The sequence below is a fragment of the Anopheles cruzii genome, chromosome 3 (genome assembly GCF_943734635.1).
Source record: "Anopheles cruzii chromosome 3, idAnoCruzAS_RS32_06, whole genome shotgun sequence".
Taxonomy (NCBI): Eukaryota; Metazoa; Arthropoda; class Insecta; order Diptera; family Culicidae; genus Anopheles; species Anopheles cruzii.
The window spans coordinates 32575536-32598434 of NC_069145.1; the positions used below are offsets into that span (position 1 = coordinate 32575536).

Here is a 22899-nt window from a genome sequence, read left to right on the forward strand (position 1 = left end):
CGAACAAGGTCGTCCTTGTTCACTGCAGTTCTTGACATCGAAATACAAATGAATACTCCATCATTTGGAACAAAATTAAGCGATCGCGCCATAAAAAACAAGGAGCAGAATTCTAATAAGATTCTTGCACGGGTTTCGCTTCCATTAACAACTCGGTGTCAAAAATGTCGGTTGGGTTTGAAATGCTTGGTGAAATATTTCCACCGTCCACTGTTTCAAAATCACGTGGCTTGGAGTAAGCGCCTAAAATGTATGGATTTGGCCCATTTTCCCGCCGTCGGGAGAAAGAGATTTATTGTAAAAACAGCGTTCAAGGACATATTTTGGAGTTAGTTTCCTGTTCCCGGTCATTTTCGTTAGTATAAACAGCTGAAAACTTTCATTCCGATCCAGCCTTCGACGACAGGATTTAGAATTTATTGTATGAAAGAGAATTAGTTAAAACTTTTATTTTGCTATAACATATTGTTAACACTTGTCCACATTAGTAAAATAATATCACATAAATTGTCCAACAACCTGAGCACCGAATCGAGGGTGCTGTTCGCGCTATTCCTGTATCATTGCTTGTAAGTACTAGTATTGCTTAGAAAGCAGCGGACCTGTTCCGTCCCGTTAACCCCTTTATCGCTAGATAAGCTCAAAACCGAAAATTTCTTCTAAGCCGTAGTCGAAGTTTTTAAAATCACTTTCGTACAGTAAATACAAACGTTTCAACGTTTCTAAAGGAATGTCGTTAAAGTACTGTTTCAAGCGTTCTCTTGTACTGGAAGTCTTGTAGACTATTGGAAAGTTGAGTGCATTGGCCCCGGCCAAGTGGAGCGCCAGAGAAGAGTCGTCCGTCAAGGTTTCATATTTACCAATTATATTGTAGTGTACTAAGCAAGGGTGGCAAAGATTTGAAATTCCTTCCCAGTGCTCGTTGAAGGACATATTGCCACTTTTACTAAGCTCAGGCGTAAGTAAATACTGTATGAATTCATTAAAAGTAACGTCGTCCGCGTTGGTCAGCGATTCGTTTGTGGCGTGCATGCGAAAGGATTTGATTATTAGTCTTCCTATGCGTGACTGCAAACAAGAGGAATTGAGAAACAAAACGGTTTTAAATATCATTCCACACGCACACACAGCAATGTTGCATAAAACCAAGATTCACGTACCTGAAAATATTTTGCACTTCTCGAGTTTCCTTCCAGTTTGTTGCGGTAAGCAGACAATAATCGTTCCAGCGGGTGTCGCACCAAAATAAATCGATTGTACTCCGACAGCACCACAGCCTTTTCTTCGTCGTTCAGTGTTTGAAACGTTTCAAACATACCCGAAGAATGTGCCAAATCGGCGGGAATTTGCAGCGGATCCGTTCCATTCCACTTGCTTATCATTATCATCATTATACGCTTCCAGTTGGTACAGGCGACCTACGAGTGTGCAAAGCGAAAGGAAAAATCTCACTAAGGATGCAACAGGTTCCGGGTTTACTGGATCTCACCTTTGGTACGTAGCAGTAGAGAAACTTATGTTCGCGGTCTATCAACAGATGGTCGGTGGGTAACTCGTTCAGCTTCTCCACGCGCTCGGCAATATCTTCTTTGGCACCGTAAAAGCATGCTTTTTGGAGAATATCTTGGCGGTGCAGGTTATGTGCTTGAGTCAGTTCATACTCGTGCTGTTTGGTGTGTACACTTAACGCTACATTTTCATCGCCTATTTCCGCCCAATCCAGGGCTTCGAGGAATGATATTAACGTAAAGTACATAAATGCTTTCCACGTGATACACATTTCCGATCGCACTCTCGTGGCCGATGTTGTGTGAAGGCTTCAAACAGCAGCTAACGCTAAAAGCGATTGCTAGGCACGTTTTTTCAACATAGCAACGAATTCAGTGAACTAGAGAAACGATAATATTTTCACTTCTGTGCTGGAACACATGTTGTTGGCACGATTTTTTGTTTACGTTGCAGTCACAACCGCATTGTCATGATCCAAGCGACGATGACGCGAGCGATGAAGAGAGCCTGGAGAAAATCATAACAAACTAGCCAAATGATGGAAACCGAGCAGGAGATAAACAAAACATACCTGAATATGGTGGGAAGCAGAGCGATGCTGGGATAAAAAAGAAAAAAATCAGCAATGTGCTCTGTTTATGTGCTGGCCGAGTGCGACGATCTGGAACGAATCATGCTCTCGGAGAGACATTTTGACGTTTGTGCACTGGATCTGACAGCATTTAGACAGCATTTGCACCTAAACTTACAGCACAGCTCATGCGGTGAATTGAAACATAATTCGCTTCAGCAAGCTTAAAATTCACTAATAATCGGACGATCCACACACTGACCATGCTTTGCGCCCAATTTTATATAGTACACATAAGGAAAGATATTGCGCCTAAAAGTATATTGTGTATGCAGATTCAAGCATCTATTTTATTTTGAAATTAAAGGCTCCACAATTAACCGTTAACCGCTACTTTACAAAAAAGACTGTCGTCGCCGAGCAGGACCAAAATTAAGACTTGATCGGTATTTGGCGATGTAAGATACGCAGCATTAAAATGTGCGACATACAAAAATGACGTTAATAATGCGACATGGTGCTCCAATAACTCTTTAATCATTTGAATGCATGTAGCAGCAACGGCTCGAATGAGTGATACGATATTTTCATGTGCCAATAAAAGTTCTTATTATGAAATTTAAATTATTACATTTATTGCTTATTAAATTGTTACAAATTAACGCATGTAATGAAGATATGATAAATCAGCATTTTAAGCTACGCCTTCTGATCATTCATTCGCTTTTTCTACACTCATTTCGTTACTCTCATGTCTCACCTCGCATTGTTAAAAATAACGACAGTTTTCTCTTGGTTGATTCCGGATCGCTACTAAATTTGATATCGGATGCAGTAGCGTACGAAGCAGATGCTTATCGGAGATTGTGGATGGGTTTCAACTATTTATAAAAGTGACAGGCGAACTAATGTTTATCCGTTATGCATAACATTACATGAAATCTATTAATATCTATTCACCGTCGCGGTGCAAGTAAGTCACCGAACAATGCACCAATGGAGTGCAAACGCTTTTCAAGTGGTTGCCGTTATCCTTACGATGACATCGTACGTTTAATTTCACACCTCTTACGACTAGTTTAAGCTATCGTTCTATTTTCCAATGTAAAGTCTTAATAAAAATCTTAGTATTCCATATTTCCCTTTTTCACGTGGAGTATCTAACTAATATCGGTAGTGAAACGATGAAACCTCTGTCAGATGAAGGTCAAAAAGGTCAGCAAAAGTGTTAAAATGATGATGAACACAAAGCAATCGGCGTTGTTCCATCATTTGAAAGGCCTCAAATTGTTCGCTACTTCCTTCCGCAAGAAGCACGAGTCCTGCTATTCATTATCCGTATTCTCAGTACATCGACAAGCGGTCATTGGCAGCATAAGTTTGGGCGTTGGGCCAGAAGAGGGTTTGGAAGACGAAGGCGACGGAAGGGCGGAGTGATGTTGAGCAGAGTAACAGGCAACAATCACATCGGTCAGCAACCTGTTATGGGCGTATCGTCCATTCCTGCCATGATCACGCCGATCCGCAGTGTTGCCATACGTCTGGGAGGTTCCACTGTTAGGCACTGTTGCTCCGATGTCTAGTTACTACCGAAGCCAACGAACGCGCGATGTCGCGTGGATGAGTAGCTGTCTTCAACCGTCTTGTCGATGGTCTGGTAGAAGTCGGGCTTTCCGTTGCTGACGCCCGCGACCTGTCCGTTGCTGATGTTCTTGTTCGGGACGGATTCCAAGTTGCCGTTGGTCAGAGCCATCTGTTCCTCCTTTTCCTTCTTGACCTATGAAACAATACAAATGCAGAATAAAGCAACGATTGCAGGTATGTCGCGCCCTTGAAGTGAAGTCATTTGCGGTAATGAGACTGATGATTGCACTTCGTACCTGTTTCCGCACTGCGTACGCCTGTTTGTAGAAGTTAGCGAAAAGGAAGTAGAACATGAAGGCATGGGCACCAATGTAGTATGCGAAGGCGCTCGGATAGTTGCAGTCGTTCCAAATCAACAGCTGGAAAGCGTGTGCCATCACCAGAATGAACTGGACCTGCGTAAAAAGTAGAGAGCATGATTTATGACACGTAAATGTGGTCGTTTGTTCTCCGACAGGCAAAGCGATTTGCCGTGGAGTTAGGCAGCAAAAAGGGATCCTACCATCTGCAGCACGGTGAGGTACTTCTTCCACCACAGATACTTCTGTACTTTCGGTCCCATCGCCGCAAGCATGTAGTACGCATACATGATGATATGCACGAAGGTATTTAACAGACCGAAGAAAGAGCTGTGGCCACCTGGGGAAGTAAAAAAGTCATCCGACAAGAGTTTTTTTTAACTAGTATTCGCCATTAAAGCTTAAGTATTTGAAACACGGACCACTTAGTCAACGGATCAACGTCAATACTGGCAAACGACTGTTCTTAACTTCTCATCCTTGAGAGTCCAACAAGCAGTCCAACTTGAGGGCCCTCAAGTTGACACTCTGACATTGACGGGCTTAGAGTAAACTTTTGTTTTCAATGGAAATGTTTTTCCCACCACTGTTTCCACGCGATTCCACTGTCGAAAGCGTCTTTGGCATCAAATTGGCCTTGTCCCAGAAAAGATAGATAAAGCACCGACGCCATAAACGGTATACTTTGACGGATAGATAATTGGATTGAAAATTTTGGTACACTTTCGCAGAGCTGGGTGCACAAAAGACGTCACTGCCACGGTTGAAGTACTACCGGTGGGCACGTGTCGGTCGGGCACTTTCCCTGACCAATGATAGAAATTGGGGAAAAGTTATGGGCAAGCCAAATTTTTCTTCGTTTTCTCCGTGTCCAACCACTTTGGTCGGTCACGTGGATTAGATTGTATAACCTCGTTGGAGCATAAATGGATGATGGGCAGTAGCGTAAAATAAAAACCGTTGCTTAAGGCGCTGAAAATGAGAAGCATTTCCGTTGTTTTCGTCGTTTCGACCACATCGACGACGGTTTCTCGGAGAAAATTTATGCACTCCATCTGTCTAACAGTGTTCAAAGTCCGTGTCCGGTTAAATTGGGCAAGCTTCCTTCGCATACTAACCTGGCATAAATTTGACACCCCACCAGACCGACATGGGCATAATGCCGTGGTGAATGACATGCAGCGTTGACACCTGGTCGTACCGTTTTCGCATCACGAAGAAAAAGGTGTCGAAGAACTCGGTAAACTTGGAGAAGTAGTACCACCAGCACCCGGAAGCCATCTGTCGGAGCGAAGGTTGGAAAATGGAAGCAAAACAAGCAGATATGTCACTACACTGGCCGCCGGGGCAGCCGGGTTCAGTAGACAGTACACACTTACCCTCATGGCCATCGGCGACCGGGAATAGTCGACCGGTTGACAGCGTAGGCTGTAACCTGCGAGCCATCCGGCAGCGCACGCCTGCGGGAATCGAGATGATTTTGTTGGATGAAAAGTGAAAGGATTATGACCGGGGTCATTGCTTCACGGGAACCTTGTGACCACGCGGGAGACGGACTACACCTACCTCATAGAACAGCCACGTACTGAAGAGGACTTGTACGAAGTTGTACACAATGAGCACCTTCCGCAGCTCGAACGGTTTCCTGTTTTCCATCAATTTGGGACCTAAGATCTGCACGGGCCATGCGGTCGGTGCATGCAGCAAATCAATGGAGAATAGTGTTACGTTAGTAGCGATCCACTGATGCGTTCAAGGACGTGAACTTGGACAATCTGCCAGCTTGTTGCGGAAATAGTTTCGCAGCAGCTGGGCGACGACGCGACGTTTTATGAGTACCTTCAACTCAACCACCTCCACTTTTTGGTCATAACGGCTCATGTTTAGCAGTCCGCAGGGAATCGTAAACGCATTGTCATAAACAAGTCCGTGTAATGTTATTTCCCGTTTCCGTCGGTGTATCGTATGGGTTAGACTTGTATTACAACGGGCCACAGTCGCGATACAAGATACACGTCTTTGCTGAACTCACAGCTTTCGCTCTGTCTGCTCCGGGTTTGAGTACATTAAACACTCAATACAACAAATGGATGTTTCAACCATAAAGCCACCAGACAAAACCCAAAACAGACAATTGTTGGCCAATGGAGTAAGGGCAAACTGAATTTAATTGAAACAAAACGAGAAAACATTCATAACGGTTAACGAGGGTCTGTTTCAAGCCTCGGTTTATTCGCACCCAAAACACAGGGTACCCCTACTTTCACGCTTTTTCACGTGTCGTCGTTGTGAGAGGTGCTATTCCGCTGGGCTGCGCGGTCGCTGGCGGATCGGGCAGACCTTGAGTGCTATTTACCAACTCGCACTCAGGGGATAGATTGACAATGAACTTGCATGTGCCGTGAGGCGAGAAGGGACGCCCCGAGAAACTGTAGGTTAGTTATCACATTTGTCAAATATGTCATTGTCACCAGTGGACGGTCTCCGCCGTTGCGGGGAGCTCGGGAGTTCGTGATTTCTTTCACGAGTGACTTATCCCAGCGAGCGAGCACGGCGATAAGGTCATACCGAGCGGGTCCCCCTCAAGGTCGGAACCACCTCTGTAGATCGGACCAGAGCTGTCCCATTGCTGCGGCGGTGATTGGGCCGAGATTCGCTCTGCCCCACGGTGCGTTCACTTTTACCACGACACGATGCAATTGTTTCTGGCCTGTGCAAGGCCGCGGCATTGCAGCGCACCCGGAGCAATGCAATCGCTTTCTTCGTCTTGACTTTTAGTTTTCTGATCAGCCCCCGACCGGGTCCGGCTCTGACACCGGACCGGGTGGCTTACGGGCAAAAAAGTAAATGCCCGGTTGGCACTCGAGAGACGAATCCTGTTCAAGGTCTCGGACCCCTGGGCTACCACCGAGGCATGTGACGTCCTTTGTTGTAGCACGCCGCATAATTAATTTTTTCAGGGCTCGCGCTCGCAGAACTTGTGCAATTCTATGTCGAAACCCTCGGTACAAATGTCTAGAATGCCCCCGAAATTTATGCCCTTTTGTAGGTACTGACTAAAACAGCCTTTTGGTTTAGGCAGCCTCGTCTACAGCGAACCATTGGCAGCGCTACTCACCTTAACAATATACGCATAGGACAGGCTGATGGCGACGGTGGGAAATGGGGAACTCATCAGCGGCCAATCACTCGTCCGTGGATCCGACAGCTCATCCATCAGGTACCGCCAGCCACCATGTACGGTCGAGAGTAGCTCCATTTTGGCAAGTGTCCACCGATACCGCGGCGGGCCGTTTCTAAAGAGTTGCGGAAACCAAACCACGTTGTTGGCGCAGAGAAAGGAAACAAACAGAAAAGTATTAGCGAATGGAAAATCTAGAAAGATCCGCCCACTGATCGCTGCGGGAGGATTATAGGATTACGACGAGTGTTAACGAATATGCTTCGATAGCACTTCAGCCTATCGGTTCGCAGTGAGAGCTGTCCAACTGACGTCAAAGTAAACCACTCGATGCAGTTCATGCACACTTCCGGTTGGACTATTAGCTTCTCGAAGGGCGATGTGCACTCTCGGGCCACATGTCGCACTGTTTGAATGGATGAGGCTAGTTCGCGGTGTTCACTGTTTGTATTATAATTTACATTCTGAATCCAACTTGTGAAATCACTACACCGCCGACGGTGGGCCGCAGGGTCGCAAGGAAACCAAGACAGCGAAGGATTCTGGTCGGCTCGGTCTGTTTGGCAACATCGTTCCGATTACAAGATGTTTTCATTTTTTTTTAATAAACATTAGCTTCCGTCCTGTTGCTAATTTTTTCGATTCCGCTAACCGTTGTGTTCCGCTTCATCATTAGCTCGGAGCGTCTCGGGGTGTTTTATGAATGTGAAAATGACTGGCGGGCGCGGCGTCTTGCTCATCCTCCAAGGTGGCCGTATTCAGCGGCCGTAAACTCGTCTGGGCCATAAATCCGATCCGCAGAACTGGTTTTCGAAACTCCGCCGGCCGCGACTGCATCGATCGTGTCATCGGTATAAACAGGAAACGCGGAATAGATTTTTCGGTGCTTTCAGGGGAATTTCTTTGTCTACAAAAATCATCGCTCGGCATGTGTGTGAGACAAGTGTGATTTGCATTTACGAGACTCGCGCGACTGGACTGGGCGATTTTGGACGACGCACAAAGCAGCTGGAACGGAGAAAAAATCCTATTTGATCTACCGTTGATTTTGTGCACGGTGAAGAACGGATTGTCAATAACTTCGAAAATAAAGTTTTGCCGTTCGTTTCAAGTCACAAGGATACGGATTTAACTTCTTTCTAAAAGGTGTCCAAGCATTCGGGGGCCACCCCAATGCGTTAAGTGCGATCACAAATCTAGCACGGCACACATTAACAACCATTACTTTATTCGTGGCCCAGGTCGTGGCACTGTCCGCGGTAACCTCAACCTACTCTGGCGAACCGGGCACGGGCGAAAAAGGTCAGCAAATTAAACGTAAGAAGACGTTTTATCTAGCGTCGCACGCCCATTTGCCCAACACCACAGCGTCTGTGATTTCTTTCGAGTGGTTGAGACATCGCTAATGAGGTGCGCCATCGTAGTGCGTCGGCAGCCGGCGGATTGTGGCTGTTGTTTTAACCGTCCGCCAGTCTCCGTGACACGGCGACTAGTGGCCGCCGTTCAGCCGGCGACTGCGCCTCGCGGAGTGGGCCAAGTGTTTGGTCGTACTGCGGGCAGCGGATCAGAACGCGGTTGCGGCGGCCGTTGAGTTGGGTTGGGTCCGGTCGGTCGGGTCATCTCGGCCCGATTGTCATATTTTATCTTTTATCCCCGGGCCACCAGCTGCGCGATGATTTCGCGTAACGTAAAAGAAGGTCAAAGATGCAGGCACCGTCATTAGGCAGGGGCGTACCGTGGTCCGCGTGGTCGGCAGGTTCGTCGTCTGTTTGGCCGTTAGAATCTTTCGTCATGGCAGTCGCCGTCTCACCGTTACGGAACGCGCGGTACACTAACGGGTGAGTGTTTACTCGCCGTTTACCGCACGCATGCTGATCACGCTGGGTGTGGTGATTAATTTGTTTATACGACACGGTGCAGGTTGCGGCGGGCCCGGTGTCACGGTTGCGTGTCCGTGTTGGAAAATCGAATCCGTTCGGGCCGTGGCGCGGGACCAATCGTCGAAAGTCGGTGGCATCGGGCATGCAAACGAAGCATCGACGGGAGGTGGTTGCTTCGAGCATTCCTGCATGGTGGTCGCAGGAGCCGCGGGGCGCTGATGGTTATGAAAATTTTGCAATTTATATGCACCCCAGCGATCAGGGAAGTCACAAGGTCACCGCGATTAGATGCGCCTTGGCGTACGGCGCACGATCCGGCCGCAATCCACGCGACCACCGGCTGGGATTGTGGGGCCGTCCAACAGCTGGCGCCCGGGATCCTCGGGGCTGGGCAAATTGGAAAACGGAACCAAACGGAAGGCCCGGCCCGGTTTACACAATACAGTGGGAAGCAATTTTCCGCGGACGTTGCGATTGCGGTCGATTGATCGAGATGGTCGATCGACAGATATTGGACGAAGCGACCCTAAGCGGCCAAGCGCACGAAACACTGAATGTGAGGCCGCGGCGATCGGGTAAGCCACGAATCGAATTACAATCTCCCCAACACGATGCGGCCAGCGGCCTGATCGATCGAGGTGACCTTAGCGCCGTGGGCCGGCGGCAATAAAATAAGTTCCTCCCAAACGGCGCTACTTTGCGCGCTAGAATGGAGTTGTAAAACGGGCCGAAGGAAACTGCGAGTCAAGGGTTCTGCGGCAGGCCGTTGCGGTGGTTTCCTATCCACATGCCCCCCCGTACGGGTGGCCATTTTCGTGGCCAAGCAGCGAGTGGCGAGCGGTGTACGCTTCGGCGAGCTCATAAAGCCACTGCCGGTTACTGTTTTCGAGACCACGCGGTGGCAAGGGCGTAGGAAGTGACGTTGTTGAAATTGCTTCCCCTCGATGGTGCCGTGCCGTGTCTGCCTAATTTTTTGTATGATAATCCCGTGGCCAAAGGGCGTGCACGTGGACTTCTGTTGGAGACTTTTGGCAGCAAATGAAAGGGCTGGAAGGAGGTACGTTCAACGTTATGTCAGCACCACCGAAGCGTTCACTTTGAACCCCCGTTACGCCCCAGATCAACGGAGCGACCATCAATCAGTGGCCCTCATGAACCTGTCGTTTCATCGTGTGTTTGATAGCGTGGACTCACTTGAAAGTGATCACCCACAGCCCTCTGATTAATATTAATTATCATTTATTTTATTGTGACTTGACACCGGTCGGTGGATGGGCAGTCTAACGGGAAGCACTCGGTACGCCCCTGGCTGACGCACGCGCGCGCCTGCACCCTAAGTGCGGAGTGTTCTGGAAGTGGAGGAAACCCATCCATTAGTGATCGAATCGCGCCCGTGGCGCGTAGGCTTGCACCCCTGGTTTGTCAACACGTAATTAGTGGCGACCACCCGATCTCCGTTGCATAAGCCGCTCGAAAGGGCGACGGAAAATGGCGGCGGAACAACAAACCGCCCGGTGACAGATGACAGCTGATGGCAGCCGGCTTGTGCTGTGTTCCGATGACGTCCACGCCTCCGGTAAACAACAGCTCAATTACCGTTAGTAAACAAGATCAGTCCGTCGACCTACCCGAACCGGTAGCCGACGACGCAGACCTTCGCCAGAACCCGCTCTGAACTTCAACTTGATCTTGCAATCCTACGCGAACAGTGTGAGCCGCGTCCGTTAGAAGGAAAGCAGAACGCGGTGCCGCAACGAGTAAACAGTAAACAGGGAAAATTTCTATTCGAGCGTCTACTTGGAGCGTCCCTCACACGGGCTGCTACTGTGACGCACAGCGGAATGCATTATTTATTGGCTTGTCTGTGATGCATTTCATTTCCTTACAGCGGCCGTCGCAGCGACCTGGAGGCGCAGGGCTTGGGCTGTTTGTGAGAGCTTTCTGAATCGATTAACGGGCTGGCCCCAAGGTTGCCCGATGTCCAGCCGGTCGATTGGTTGTGGGCTTAGAAGCAACAACAAAACAAAACAAAACTTCCATTAAACGTAGAAACGTTCGTCTATGGCAGCCGCAGCCGAATGCTTGCAAATAGACCATCGGAAGAATATATCGGAACCGGCAAAAAGGGGGAAAACGCAAACATTGCACTGCGCGCCATCTGTCAATATTTGATGGGCAGTGCTAACACACACACACGCTGACCGGTGGCCGTCAGAAAATGTAAGGTGCGCCGCGGCGGATGTTTGGCAGCGCTACGATTGATCTGCGCATCGTTTGACCCGAATTTTGGCTTTGGACCGCCAACGGCCAACGGCCAGCGGACTCTGGCGATCGGCAAACAGAGAGGCCCGAGAGTTCCACGCCCGTGCGAACATTGGCATTCGCGCCCGCCGAACATCAAAAGGCACTTTAAGCTCACGGGCACGTACCCCAGCGAGCGAGCATGCCGGCTGCTCACCTGCTCGCCAGAGGCCGGAGCGCGCCCGCGACACACACGGGCTCAACCGTCACAACCGGTTCATCGACGGCCGCAGGTCCGGGACCGGACCGATCTCCGGGAGCGATCCAATAAGCTGCGGCACTTTGTATGCTTCGCACAGATACGGAGCCGCGATAGCGCGGGCGATTTTCGGGTGCCGCCCCACGGACCGGTATGCCGGCCGGGCACAGCACTCACTGCCACTGGGTGCCGTTGGTGCGCCCTTGCCCGTGGGGGATCAATCCAAAAGTAGCATCTTTCGGGCACCGTCTTCAAGGCTACACGGCCACCCAAAAATTGCCTCGGGATTGCGGCACCGCGGAGGTCCCTTTTTGCGCGTGCGGGTCGCTTCCTTATCGCCGCCCCTGGGTGGGCACCACACATAAACCGGCTGCTGCTGCTGTGGGTGGTAAGCACAGAGGCACGTAGGCGCCCATACGCTACCAAGGTACGCAATGTTTGCCGCAGTGCGACCTTGGCACCGAGCCGACCGGGTGCGCCGCAACCGAAACACGTGCAAACGGCCGGCGGATGCCCATTTCTCTGACGTCTTCGTACCGTGGTATGACGTACCCGTCACTTATGCGCTCGCTACTGTTTCGATCTGCGGCGTAGCACAGAGAGGATTGAGCCGTTAGTGCGTGCGCGTAACACTCAGGCTCAGCCCAATAGCTCCCTCCCCCCAGTGTTTGGGCCATCCTTGAAGGCCAGGACGTGGACATCATCGGCACGTTCCGGACCGGTTGCAGATCGGACCCCTGAAAAGGGGTCGCACACGAGGTTGCAGCATCCCGGCGTGGAGATCCGCGCTATTGAAGTTTGCGGGTAAGTTATGTGAAGATCCAAAATCAGCAACCGTGAGCCTGCCAGAGTCCGTGGCAAGCAAACCTGAAGACCACCACACTGGGGGCTGATCGAAGATACATAATTCATCACCGACCAACACCAAAGGCTTGGTGTCGTCCATTATGGCTACCTTCGCCCGTCATGCTGCTGGACCATCGTCATCAGCGGCAGGCATCCAAATCCGACGGACTGGCGGATTGAATGGAACCGAGTGTAGCGAGTGTGCAGCGAGCGAAGTGGCCCACTCGTAACAACCATACCGCGCGGGCCACACCGTACGCACCAGCCTTCACTTTCGGTTAGGTCATATCTGGGTAGGGCCTACGGATCGGAAACAAGCCGTGATAATGGACTGATTTCGGCTGAGATGCGAATGGAACGCCGGATGCGAATGGAACGCGCGGAGCAACCACTCGGGAGTTGATGGAAGGGACGACAGAGAGAGAGAGAGAGTTCACTATGGCCAGTCATATCGCGCCCGGCGAAGGTCCAATCACGTCGAACTCCTTCTCGGCTGGGCCCGCACTCGATTGGCCGCTCGATAGTCACGAAAAACGTTTCCGTGTGAAGTTTCTCCGATTAGTCCAATTTCTTTTGTTGGTTCCTCCAGCCGAAGGTACTAATCGCACGCACGCCCAAGGCCGAACGCCTCCGGGATCGTGGCGAAACGGAGAGCTCTCCGGTGGCGTCGAATCGAACACGTAAGAGCTGCGTTACGATGGCCGGCCGCATCTCATCGGATAGGTGGTGTGCCAGAAAACAAAAAAACACTAAAGCCTCACCGTCGCCGCATCGCTGCGGATGCTTTGTTTTTGCTCGGCTCGGGCAAACCGGCCTAAAATGCGATGTTTTGTGCGATGTCCCGCTCGCGTTATGGCGTAGCCAACGGGCGATCTGCGGGCCGGGCTTGACATTTGCGCACCAAAACCGCAAACCCGCCCGACGAGCGACGACGTTTAAAGCACCATCCGCTGGCATCCGAGGCTTGGAAAAGCTCTGGCGACGACCTGAAGTGCACGGCGCGTCTGTTTTGAAGCGGCAGAATCACTTAGATGTCACTAAATTACACGTTCTTTGCGGCTGTGGGACACCATTCTGGCGAACGCATGAGGAAGTGTTATTATACGCACCAGCCCTCGGGACAAGTGAGTACAAGCGGAATGGGCTCATTACAATTCTTTAGCTGGTGCCAAAGTTCCATTACAATTGCGTTCAGTTCATTTTTTCCGCCTCTTGACGTTACAAATTGCTCTCTTGAAGTCCGCATTAATCAGCGATTTTAGGGTTGGAGTGTGTGTTTGGAGAAGTTCCACACTTAGCCTGGAAGAGTTGACATGACCGGCAGTACATTACCGCCGGTTTTCAACAACGCATGTCTGGAGTCTGGATACTGTTGACGTTCTTTTGCTGTCGGCCCAACGTCGGCACTACGAGGCACACCTGACGGCTGGCTAATGGCACCTCGGATTTGCAAACGTACCGGACCAAAACAGATTGATAAAGGGTGGCTTCGGGTGCCTCAATTAACATTCATCAAGCGGTGCGAGACGATAAATTGCCGACGATTCTTCCGAGCTCCATGGACCGGATGCGCCATCATGAGCCTCGCTGGTGATACATTTGGTGCTCGTCTTGCGTTCACCCTTAGCAATCGTGGTCGTGGTTTTCCGCCCTGATCCTGATTCAGCCGGGCAATTATCTTTATAGCCGGGGCGTGACCTTGCCCAGTTTTTCATGGTTCGTTGTAATCGTACACCGTATCTATACCATTGCTTGTTTGTCCGCCAGAGTCTGCGTATGTCCATTTCTCTTTTGGCAGTGGCCGAGATGCAAGGTCGTCCCGCAATCGGCCGCCACCGGTGACGAGGCACTGTTTGCACTTTACTTTAGCGAGCGGAGCCACCGGAGCTATCGAACGGTCGCACTTGAACCCTCGCCGTGTGGACCGTGCCATTTTTGACCCAAGTCGCTTGGTGCAAATTGTTTTGCGAACCTGCGAACGAACCTGCGTTGGTGTTGGCGTACGAAACAGGCGCATCGGGCCGAAAGAAGTGCAACGATGGACTTTGAAGTTCCCATCGTGGGGAAGGAGAAAATCGCTCGCCCCGACATCGGCGGTATTTATCCTGACGAAGCACTTCCAGCGACGATAGTTGAAGTGGGGACCACCACGGCAGTTGAAGAAGCACAACGACGGACGGGGTGACAGTTTTTGACACTGTGGCTGACGCCACTGGAGACCTTCCAGTCGTCGTGCGAAGGTTTCGCCGTAGGTGCCGAAATCATGTAGGTCAACGGGGGGGCGCTGTGGCGATCTCTTACTCAGCGAGTCTCGGCCCCGAGGGAAGCACTCCCCCAGTACAGTGACCCGGAGGAGAATAGAAAACGGCACAGGGCTGATCGATGCTGGTGGTGATGCACGCCAACCATTTGGGATAAACCACGGGGTTAGTTTCAGGCACCGCTAGCGCCAAAATCGATGACCAATAAAGAAGTGGAAGGCGAAAAAACTTGATTGTGAAAATATGCGACTCATTATGCGACTCACGGTGCCCCGGTCTGGCTGTTAGCCTAGGCCCGCCCAGGCCTCCGGTACGACGGCCTCTGCCGGTGAGATGTAAATCCGTAATGTTCGTTCGGCCGAAGTCGGCCAAATTTGAGCACAGGTTACGTAAGGTGTCTGAAGACCGCGCGCGCCCGCGTTCGCTGCGAATGATCCGAAACGCACCACCCGTAGCTCTATGGCGGGCCCTCCAAGCACGGGGTCGCCAGACAGTTCGGCCTCCGTCGTCGTCGTCGTCGTCTGCGGCGGCGCCTGTTTTCACGGGGAGGAACCTCCTCCGGGGTTTAGAGTAGCGGCCTCGTTACTCTCTCTCTCTCTCTTTCTTAGGTTCGAGGTACCCGGATTTTTGGGAAGATAAAGTTTCGCGGTCCGGCCATCGCCGGTTATACACACACCCCCCGATTCCCGATACGCACACTCCCGTACCGGGCGATAGACCTTCTCTGTTGTATGTCCGTTTTTCTTATATCCAAGTCACGGTCTCTCGCCTCCCCGCGGTCCCTTTGTTTCCCGGATCACCCGCCGGGGGGGACGAGTGGACAATAACCGAGCACCACCACCATCGCCGTGCGATTGCGACATCGAGCCGATCGAGCGCACCTTGATGGCAATCTCCCAAGAGAGGCGTTGGTGCTCGATGGCGCGATCTTTTGGCGACTGGCCCGGATTGTGGCAACGGCGGCTTTAGACGCGGCTCGACCGCCAAGGCAACCGCCGAAAAACAAAACAAATCGAAACCGAAAATTGCAACGCCAAGACACTCGAGGACCAGCGCCAGCGCGAACGGCGTACGGCGTGGAAGGCAAGCGGGACTTACCTTTCCAACAATTTCTAGCGCCACTAATGGAGCCACACGGTCCCGTCGAGCTCGAGTCACTAGTGCATTCGACGACCGGGGTACGCGTGCCCGTCTCGTGTCACGTTTGACCCACGCGAGGTGGTAGTGTTGAAGCAGGTCCAGCTTCCAACACCTTTCTCAGAATTGTCCTGAGGTCACGTGCGCTCTTCAAGTCACTGGAATCGCAGCACTGGAAAGTGGACACCTTCACTCTCTACACCGGCCGAATGTGGCGGCACCGGGTATAGCAATCGCCAGTTTATTCACTACTCGAACTGACAACGCACCACAGGTGTGTCACAGGACCACAGGGGTTCCTGGAACCGTCACAGGTCGTTCGACCGAGTTGGGATTCCACTCGGGAGTGTCCCTCCAGGGCAGTTTGTTTGTCACTCAATTGATTCACGTTATGTCAGGGTTTCAGCTGCGTCAAACAAGGGGCCGACACAAGTCACACCGATGGCCTGCCAGGGAACTTGGCTTGGTTTCACTCCTCACCAGTAAGTAACTCCACTAAGGCGCAACGCGAACGTGGGCGCGACCGGAGCGTCGTGAAGTGCCGGGCGAACGATACGAGTGAAATAAGTTTTGGACGGAGGCGACACCGCGGTTTTATATGACGACCCCCCCTCCTCGGGGCACCACCGTAGACTTCGAGCGGCGCGATGCCCGGCTGAACGCGACGCGCGGCTGGACGCGGACCCCGATCGGGGGCCGGCGCGATCGCGTTTACGGTGGCTTCGGGCTCCGGGACCGAATTGGTCTCCGTTACCACCACCACCACCACCACTATCACTACTGGTAGTACTGGCGCGGCCCCTACCACTACTACCGAAGGCCGGCGAGGATGCTCCCAAGGCAGTGCCGGACCGGGATCGGGAAAAATGGCATCGCACGGCCGTGTGTCGTGATTATGTTTAGCTTTGAGAAGTCCGGAAATTCCGCGCCGTGTGGTGTGTTATTGTGTATCTTCCCACTCTAACAGCCGTTCAGCGGTACGGCCGTTTGTTTCCGTGAACCGCGGACCGAGCTCTCAGAACGTAGACATTCTATATTTGCCTCTGACATTCTGCGACCGGTTTGTGCGTCGCTGATAAAACGTCGGAACTGCACGAACTGATGAGTACGCTGGATGCTGGATGCAGTTCGCACGACGGCCATGTTACCTGCGGTGCATTGCGTAGAGTAGTAGTAATCAGTACAGTCCAGAGCAGCGAGTAATGGCGCTCCAGAGGGGTCAAGTACGTTGATGCGCGTTTCAATCGCCCGACCACAACCTGTTCGACCAGTTCGGCCCGGTGTGGTCCCGGTGGTCCGGCCGACTGCAGCGAATCCACCGATGCACCACCGACCGATGGCTATAGGGGCGAGGGCGAAAAACCTTGTGCCCGTCGTTGGGAAGGAACCTTGGCCGGCGTAAGAGTCCGTCGAAGAGGAGACGGCTGCCAACAGCCCACCATTATTCCCCACCACCGTTGGGCGCACGGTGCATTTACCTTGTTAAACTTGGCCCATTTTGCAAAACAGGATTTTTGCGCCTTTTGCACTGGCGGTCGTTGCAACCATCAGCCCGGCCGGGTCCAAGCCCCGGGTGTACCAAAAACTGCACACCGCAGCTAGATGCTAGACCTTTCAAGAAGTGCAATGGCACAATATCCGAACGTTCTGCGCGCTCTGCTGGAGGTAGCGGCGGAAAAGCTTCGACGCGATTGCTGACGATTGCGATTTGGAGCGGTGTTTGGGTTCGGACTAAGGAGGACTTCGGACTATTCCGTTGCTGGCTCGTGCCGTAGATCATTCGTCAGCGCGCTGCACAGTTGGCGGTGCATCAATTTGTGTGTTGAACTGTAGATTGATGCTTTTAAAATACAGCTCTGTCCGTTCTAACATGAAAAACCCCCATGTTTTCGCTCCGACACCACAAAGTAGTGCTTTTCGGACAACTGAATCCGAGCCCTCGTCGAAATGCCCGAACGGCATTTTTTTTTTGGTCCGTAAGGCTCTCCGTCGGTGGGTTCGGTGGGGGGTTCATTGGGTTCGGTGGCGAAGTTGCGAATGACTGTGCTGTTTTTAAATCGAATTTGTTGTGTTTGGAACAACGATTACCAATCGACGGATCACCGACCGCCATACGCCACCGGCGACCGAACGAAACTCTCACTGATTAGCGCCGATTTCGCACCACACGAAGACTAACGCCCCATCGCAACTCTTCCACGGACTAGGAAACTGGTTCTCCAGCCACAGTCGCTTGTTTCAGTCACCTGACGAAGTCGTCTCGGTCGCACTCCAAAACATCGGGGACCTAGAATGAACGGAAACAGCCGAGAAGCGACGAAATTAGCACCGGCCATCCCTTATTCTTCAAAACCGGCTGATCCGGGAAGAGATCTTTCCCACGTGCGGTCCCAGCCCTTGAAGTCAACGTACCCGTAGCGCGTGAGCCCATCCTGTCCTAAAATACTCGGAATCGAAATGAATAATTTATCGTCGAAGAGACAGTATTACGCAATCTCGTCCCGCCGAGCAACCATCTGCCGAGGGCCCAAAACTTAATGGCACCTCCACTGGACGGTTGGAATTCTCTTGTTGGCAGATAGGAGCGTTCCAGAGATTAGACCCGCACGGCACATTTCCTTTTTAGCAGATTGGCATAATTCGGGACATTCCAGCAGCGGCGATCGTTCAGAACGACACCTCGTGGCGGTTCGTTGGACTGGAGGTCCCGACTGGATTGGATTGCAATGGACGACTCTCAACTACATTTGGAAGTTCCGCGTCACAATTGCGCACCACGGAGAAAACCTGTTACGGGCAGCGGCTTATCAATGGCGGCCCGTGCCGTCCGACGAGAGAATTCTAACGTTTTGCGAGCGCCACCCAAATCGAACCGGTTTCCGCTTTCTCGGCCGGGTCATTATTGGAAACGTTTGGAAACTTGCGGTTGTTGTGTGTTGTTGTTGGGGGATTGTAAAACAAAAATGCCGCATGCTAATTGAAAGGAGAAAAACGGAACCCAAACGGTTCACTCGGTTTCCCTTCCCGTTACGGGGACACCTCCGACCGGGGTCGGACCAACCTCCGGAGGGTGGCCAACTGTGACAGTGCACAACCGAAGAGATTTCTCCGTGGAGGGCGCGCGGTCCGCGGTCCAGTGCCGATGTTGGCCTCCAGCGGTTTTGATGAGATTCTATGCGCCAGTCCGGTCCGACAAGGCCAATTGTACCGCGCGGACGACAGCGCGCTCACAATTGCAGACTGTAAACGTTCGCCGACAAGGGCAGGTGCCTCCGGATGATTTCTCCCTCTCTTTCTCTCTCTATTTCTTTCTCTATCTCAGTGGTGCGCTTGCAGTGTTTTGTAGGTCCCAGGAAACCGCCCCCAACTCAGCACCTTGGCGCGCAATCGGCAGCGAAGCGTAGGGGTTGGACTTCTCACGATTGCATCCGGCCGACCGGTGGAATTTTCACCGCACGTTTTTTTCCACCCGTGAATCATCGTGGGCTGTGGCGCCGAGGCGCAGCTGATCGTGATCAGGGTACGGTAATTGGGTCCAGCACGCTCCTCAGTCTGTGGGATCGCCGCCGTGATTCACGGACTGTGGGATGAATGAGGAAAATCCCGACCGCAAGATTCCTAGTCGCGGTGGTAGTCGGGTGAATTGATCTACACCCGTCCCAAGAGCAGCCGGGCGATAGCTCCGCTGGAAGGTCGTAACCCTGAACCTTGTTCTCACCGAGCACCGAGTTGGGTTGATGGTTTGGTTGCATCCTCGGAAGTTGCGAAGGTTCTGCGGTCGTCGTGGTTGTCGGTGTTTTTCGGCCAGAAGCTACTAATTGAAGTGAGCCATTTGTTTATGCTTGATGTTAGTGACAGCTAACAGTGATTAGCGCCCGCGTAAAGAAGTCGATGGACCGATCGCATCGATCTCCGATGGGCGGTCTGAAGTAGCGGTACCGCCAGGGTACCATTTGGCAACACCGTCGGTTTGTAGTGACCCTCACATTCGAAGGCACGATGTCCCAAAACAGACCAGTCCTTCGCGCGTGTTGCACATAACATTGTTTTATGGGTGCGGTTTATGAGAGCACCCGCCATGGACTTGAACGTGTGTTAAGGTTATGGTCTTAGGTCTGCCAGTCTTGGGACAAATTTCGAGCGCTTAGTTCCACCGTGTGATACTGCGTCACGTTTGCGCACCACGGAGAAAACCTGTTACGGGCAGCGCTGGTTGAGGCACCCATTCATCTACTAATCTTTGGTCACCGTTATGATGGGATTTCTTTATATTACAAGCGTTCCAGGATCCGTCCAAGTAACTCCGTTGCTAGGAGTAACACTGTTAATTGAGAATTTTTAGGGAAACGAAAACGTTTCTTGGTTTGCAAATATACGTTAGTTTAGTGTCCATTTTCAAAAAAATTGTGCATCAATAGCGGATCAATAGCATCAACAGCTGAGCTCAAAACCAGCATGGGCTCGCATGGGCATAACGATCGACAACGACAACTTTCACTACCACCCGGAAATCACACCGATCTAAACCAAAGTAGAAAGTGGAACTACATTTGAACGGACAAAAACTGGGTCCCGCTTTAAAATTACTATTTATATCACCTTAATTTACGTAAATTTGCTTGCTCACACTCGATAGACACACGCCAAACCAATCATCCATTTTGAGGAGTCATTTGCAACAATGACCCCGACGGAACACCTATACGTCCCGTAAACTACCCCCTACGCATCCCTATTGTCCATCAACAGCAGCACTGTGTATGTGTCTGTTGGCAAAGTTTGGCCATCGATTTCCTATTAGCATTGGTGAGTACTCAAAAATTTGACACGAATTACCATCAATCAACTAGTATTTATTATTCTTTCATCGGGCACCGATGAACCAAAATACGGTCCGAAATCTGCCGCGTCATTAGCCGGAATTGATGAGCTGGACGACCCGTCCCCAGATCGTTCTGCGGTGTGGCGAAAAAAACCTGTGTTCCACCTGAAGCGGTTGTGGTCGTGTGGTCAACCCCCTTACGGGCCATTCGAATTCAGTTCATCCTGTTTTATTAGGAACACGGCCATTCCCGGGAGGGATGGCTCTTCTGGAGCAAGTGGACGTAAAGGTGGCACGTAAAGGCGGCGTAAAAGCACTTCCCCGTTGCTGAGCAGGAATTGACCTCCCGGGTTTCGGGTTGAAATAAGTGGCACGGCCAGGCAAATTACTACTGTGATCCTTACAAGGTACAGACAATGTCTTACGTATGGCGTATCGGAATCGATCGTTACGCCGTAAGGCATTGGGATTAACACTTACAGTACACATAATTGTGACAATGGTACAAGCACAAGTGCATTGAGAGACGTAGAGTAGAAAGATAAGTCCGAGACCTCCTTTTTCTTGCTTACAAATGCCTAATAATAATGTTCAGTTAGTTGTGCATTAGTTGTGTTAGTATTCTTTGCGTCGGTACTTGAATTTAGATTCGAAACTTCCGATCGCGAGACAAATTCATAGACAAGACATTATGTTATTTGATCAACAATATAAAAGAAACTCGTTACAATTTGTAAAGGAAGATTAGTAAGAAAAGAGGATGAACTCGAGAGGATTGGATGATCATACACTTTCCACCTGCAGTACACACAAACAAAGTGACATTAAAGAGCGACCGAGCTGAAGGGCTGCGGTCGGCTCATCAAACCGCTCGAAAGGATTACGATTTACTGGACATCGAAGTACTTGTCTTGTCTTGCCGAATGATAAATTATGGCGTTTTTGTCGGTGCTCGAGTGGGAAGACCAGACGGACGAGTGCGGAATGGACTTTGCCTGACGATCGCTCGTCTACCAAAAATGTACCGCATCACGCTGTTTCTACGTCATCGAAATTCATCTGCGTCCATTGAGGCCATCGAACGTCTCCCTGCTGATGTCAACCGTGTCTTGAACTTTGCACCGACGGCACCGTACCACTGACGCCGAGACATCAAAATCGAGAGCGCAAACAACATGATCCACCATATCCAGAATATCTGGCCGGATGCAACCGGTATTTCTACATTGTGTGTGACCGGGAGATGGCCCGATATGGTCGATCACGGCTCGAGGCTATCAGATTAGAAAACAATCGGATTTCTTATGCAACGCACCACTCATACGGAAGCAGATGGTACTGGTGATTCAAATTCTCGATAGGAATAAATATTTGTTACCGTGAGCTAACTAGTACGCACTGTTGCGAAGATACTGACGAAGCGAATGTGAACCGGTTTCAGTCTTGTTGGCGGTGGCCGTCTGCTATAATCCATTTGAATGATGAACGCTGACAAAACGCACGGGGCAATTTTATAACGTACCGGGAGCAGCGATTACGGACTCCGGGCAAGGTGATATGATTTCGTAGAAGGTGCCATTTTGCTCTTGCCAACTGGTCTAGGCGACATTCCAGTGTCGATCCTATCCATCAGTGAGTTTAGTATGTTGCATCGTAATCGACGTTTAATTCAGATAGCTTTGGTTCTCTTGTAATTGTACCGCTTTAGGGACACTGCAAGACTAGCAAAATAAAAGGCGGGCGGCCCAACAGATTGACAGGGAATATGCATATATTACAATTTCACGTTCTAACTTTGGTATCTCTCAGTGACACTATTGAACAGAGTTTATTTTATAATCAGTTTCTTTTTAGTTCAAAATTCCTGTTTGTTATGTTTGTTAACATCTTAAACATTTAGAAAGTTGAATCGGTTTATTTATGTGTACACGCAATAGATAGCAATGCTCTCTTCCTTTGAATGGGCGCATGCACACAATGATCTACATTTTACATGTTCTATTTTGTTTTGAGATGGAGCTGTCTCGGTTTATTGCTTGAACAATTACAACAATCAAGAATCAAGAATCACATTCTGCACCACATCTGTTTACGTAACGGCCAGTTGTCATTCAAAACGTGGAGCACGCTCACAATGGACAGCTGGATGATGTAGGGGAAGCCGTTACCAAAGGGTCAAGGTAAACGATGAACTGTCATTTACGGCCAATCGGCGTTTCGCTCAACAACTGAACAATAAACTGACGACG

At 50.7% G+C, this 22899-nt stretch overlaps 2 protein-coding genes across 2 annotated transcripts; both read right to left on the reverse strand.

The window, feature by feature from the left end:
- Positions 1-483: 483 nt before the first annotated feature.
- LOC128273383 (carbohydrate sulfotransferase 11) lies at positions 484-2182 on the reverse strand. The gene is made up of 4 exons (XM_053011329.1): positions 2081-2182; positions 1490-2016; positions 1161-1418; positions 484-1068 (listed from the first exon to the last, which is right to left on the reverse strand). The coding sequence occupies exons 2-4, from the start codon at positions 1778-1780 to the stop codon at positions 631-633; spliced, it is 987 nt and encodes a 328-aa protein (XP_052867289.1). The 5' UTR covers positions 1781-2016; positions 2081-2182; the 3' UTR covers positions 484-630.
- A 497-nt stretch (positions 2183-2679) lies between these two features.
- On the reverse strand, positions 2680-16378 carry LOC128272597 (elongation of very long chain fatty acids protein 7). The gene is made up of 8 exons (XM_053010433.1): positions 15790-16378; positions 7142-7319; positions 5590-5697; positions 5403-5483; positions 5142-5304; positions 4227-4363; positions 3961-4119; positions 2680-3857 (listed from the first exon to the last, which is right to left on the reverse strand). The coding sequence occupies exons 2-8, from the start codon at positions 7280-7282 to the stop codon at positions 3660-3662; spliced, it is 987 nt and encodes a 328-aa protein (XP_052866393.1). The 5' UTR covers positions 7283-7319; positions 15790-16378; the 3' UTR covers positions 2680-3659.
- Between the last annotated feature and the right edge of the window lie 6521 nt (positions 16379-22899).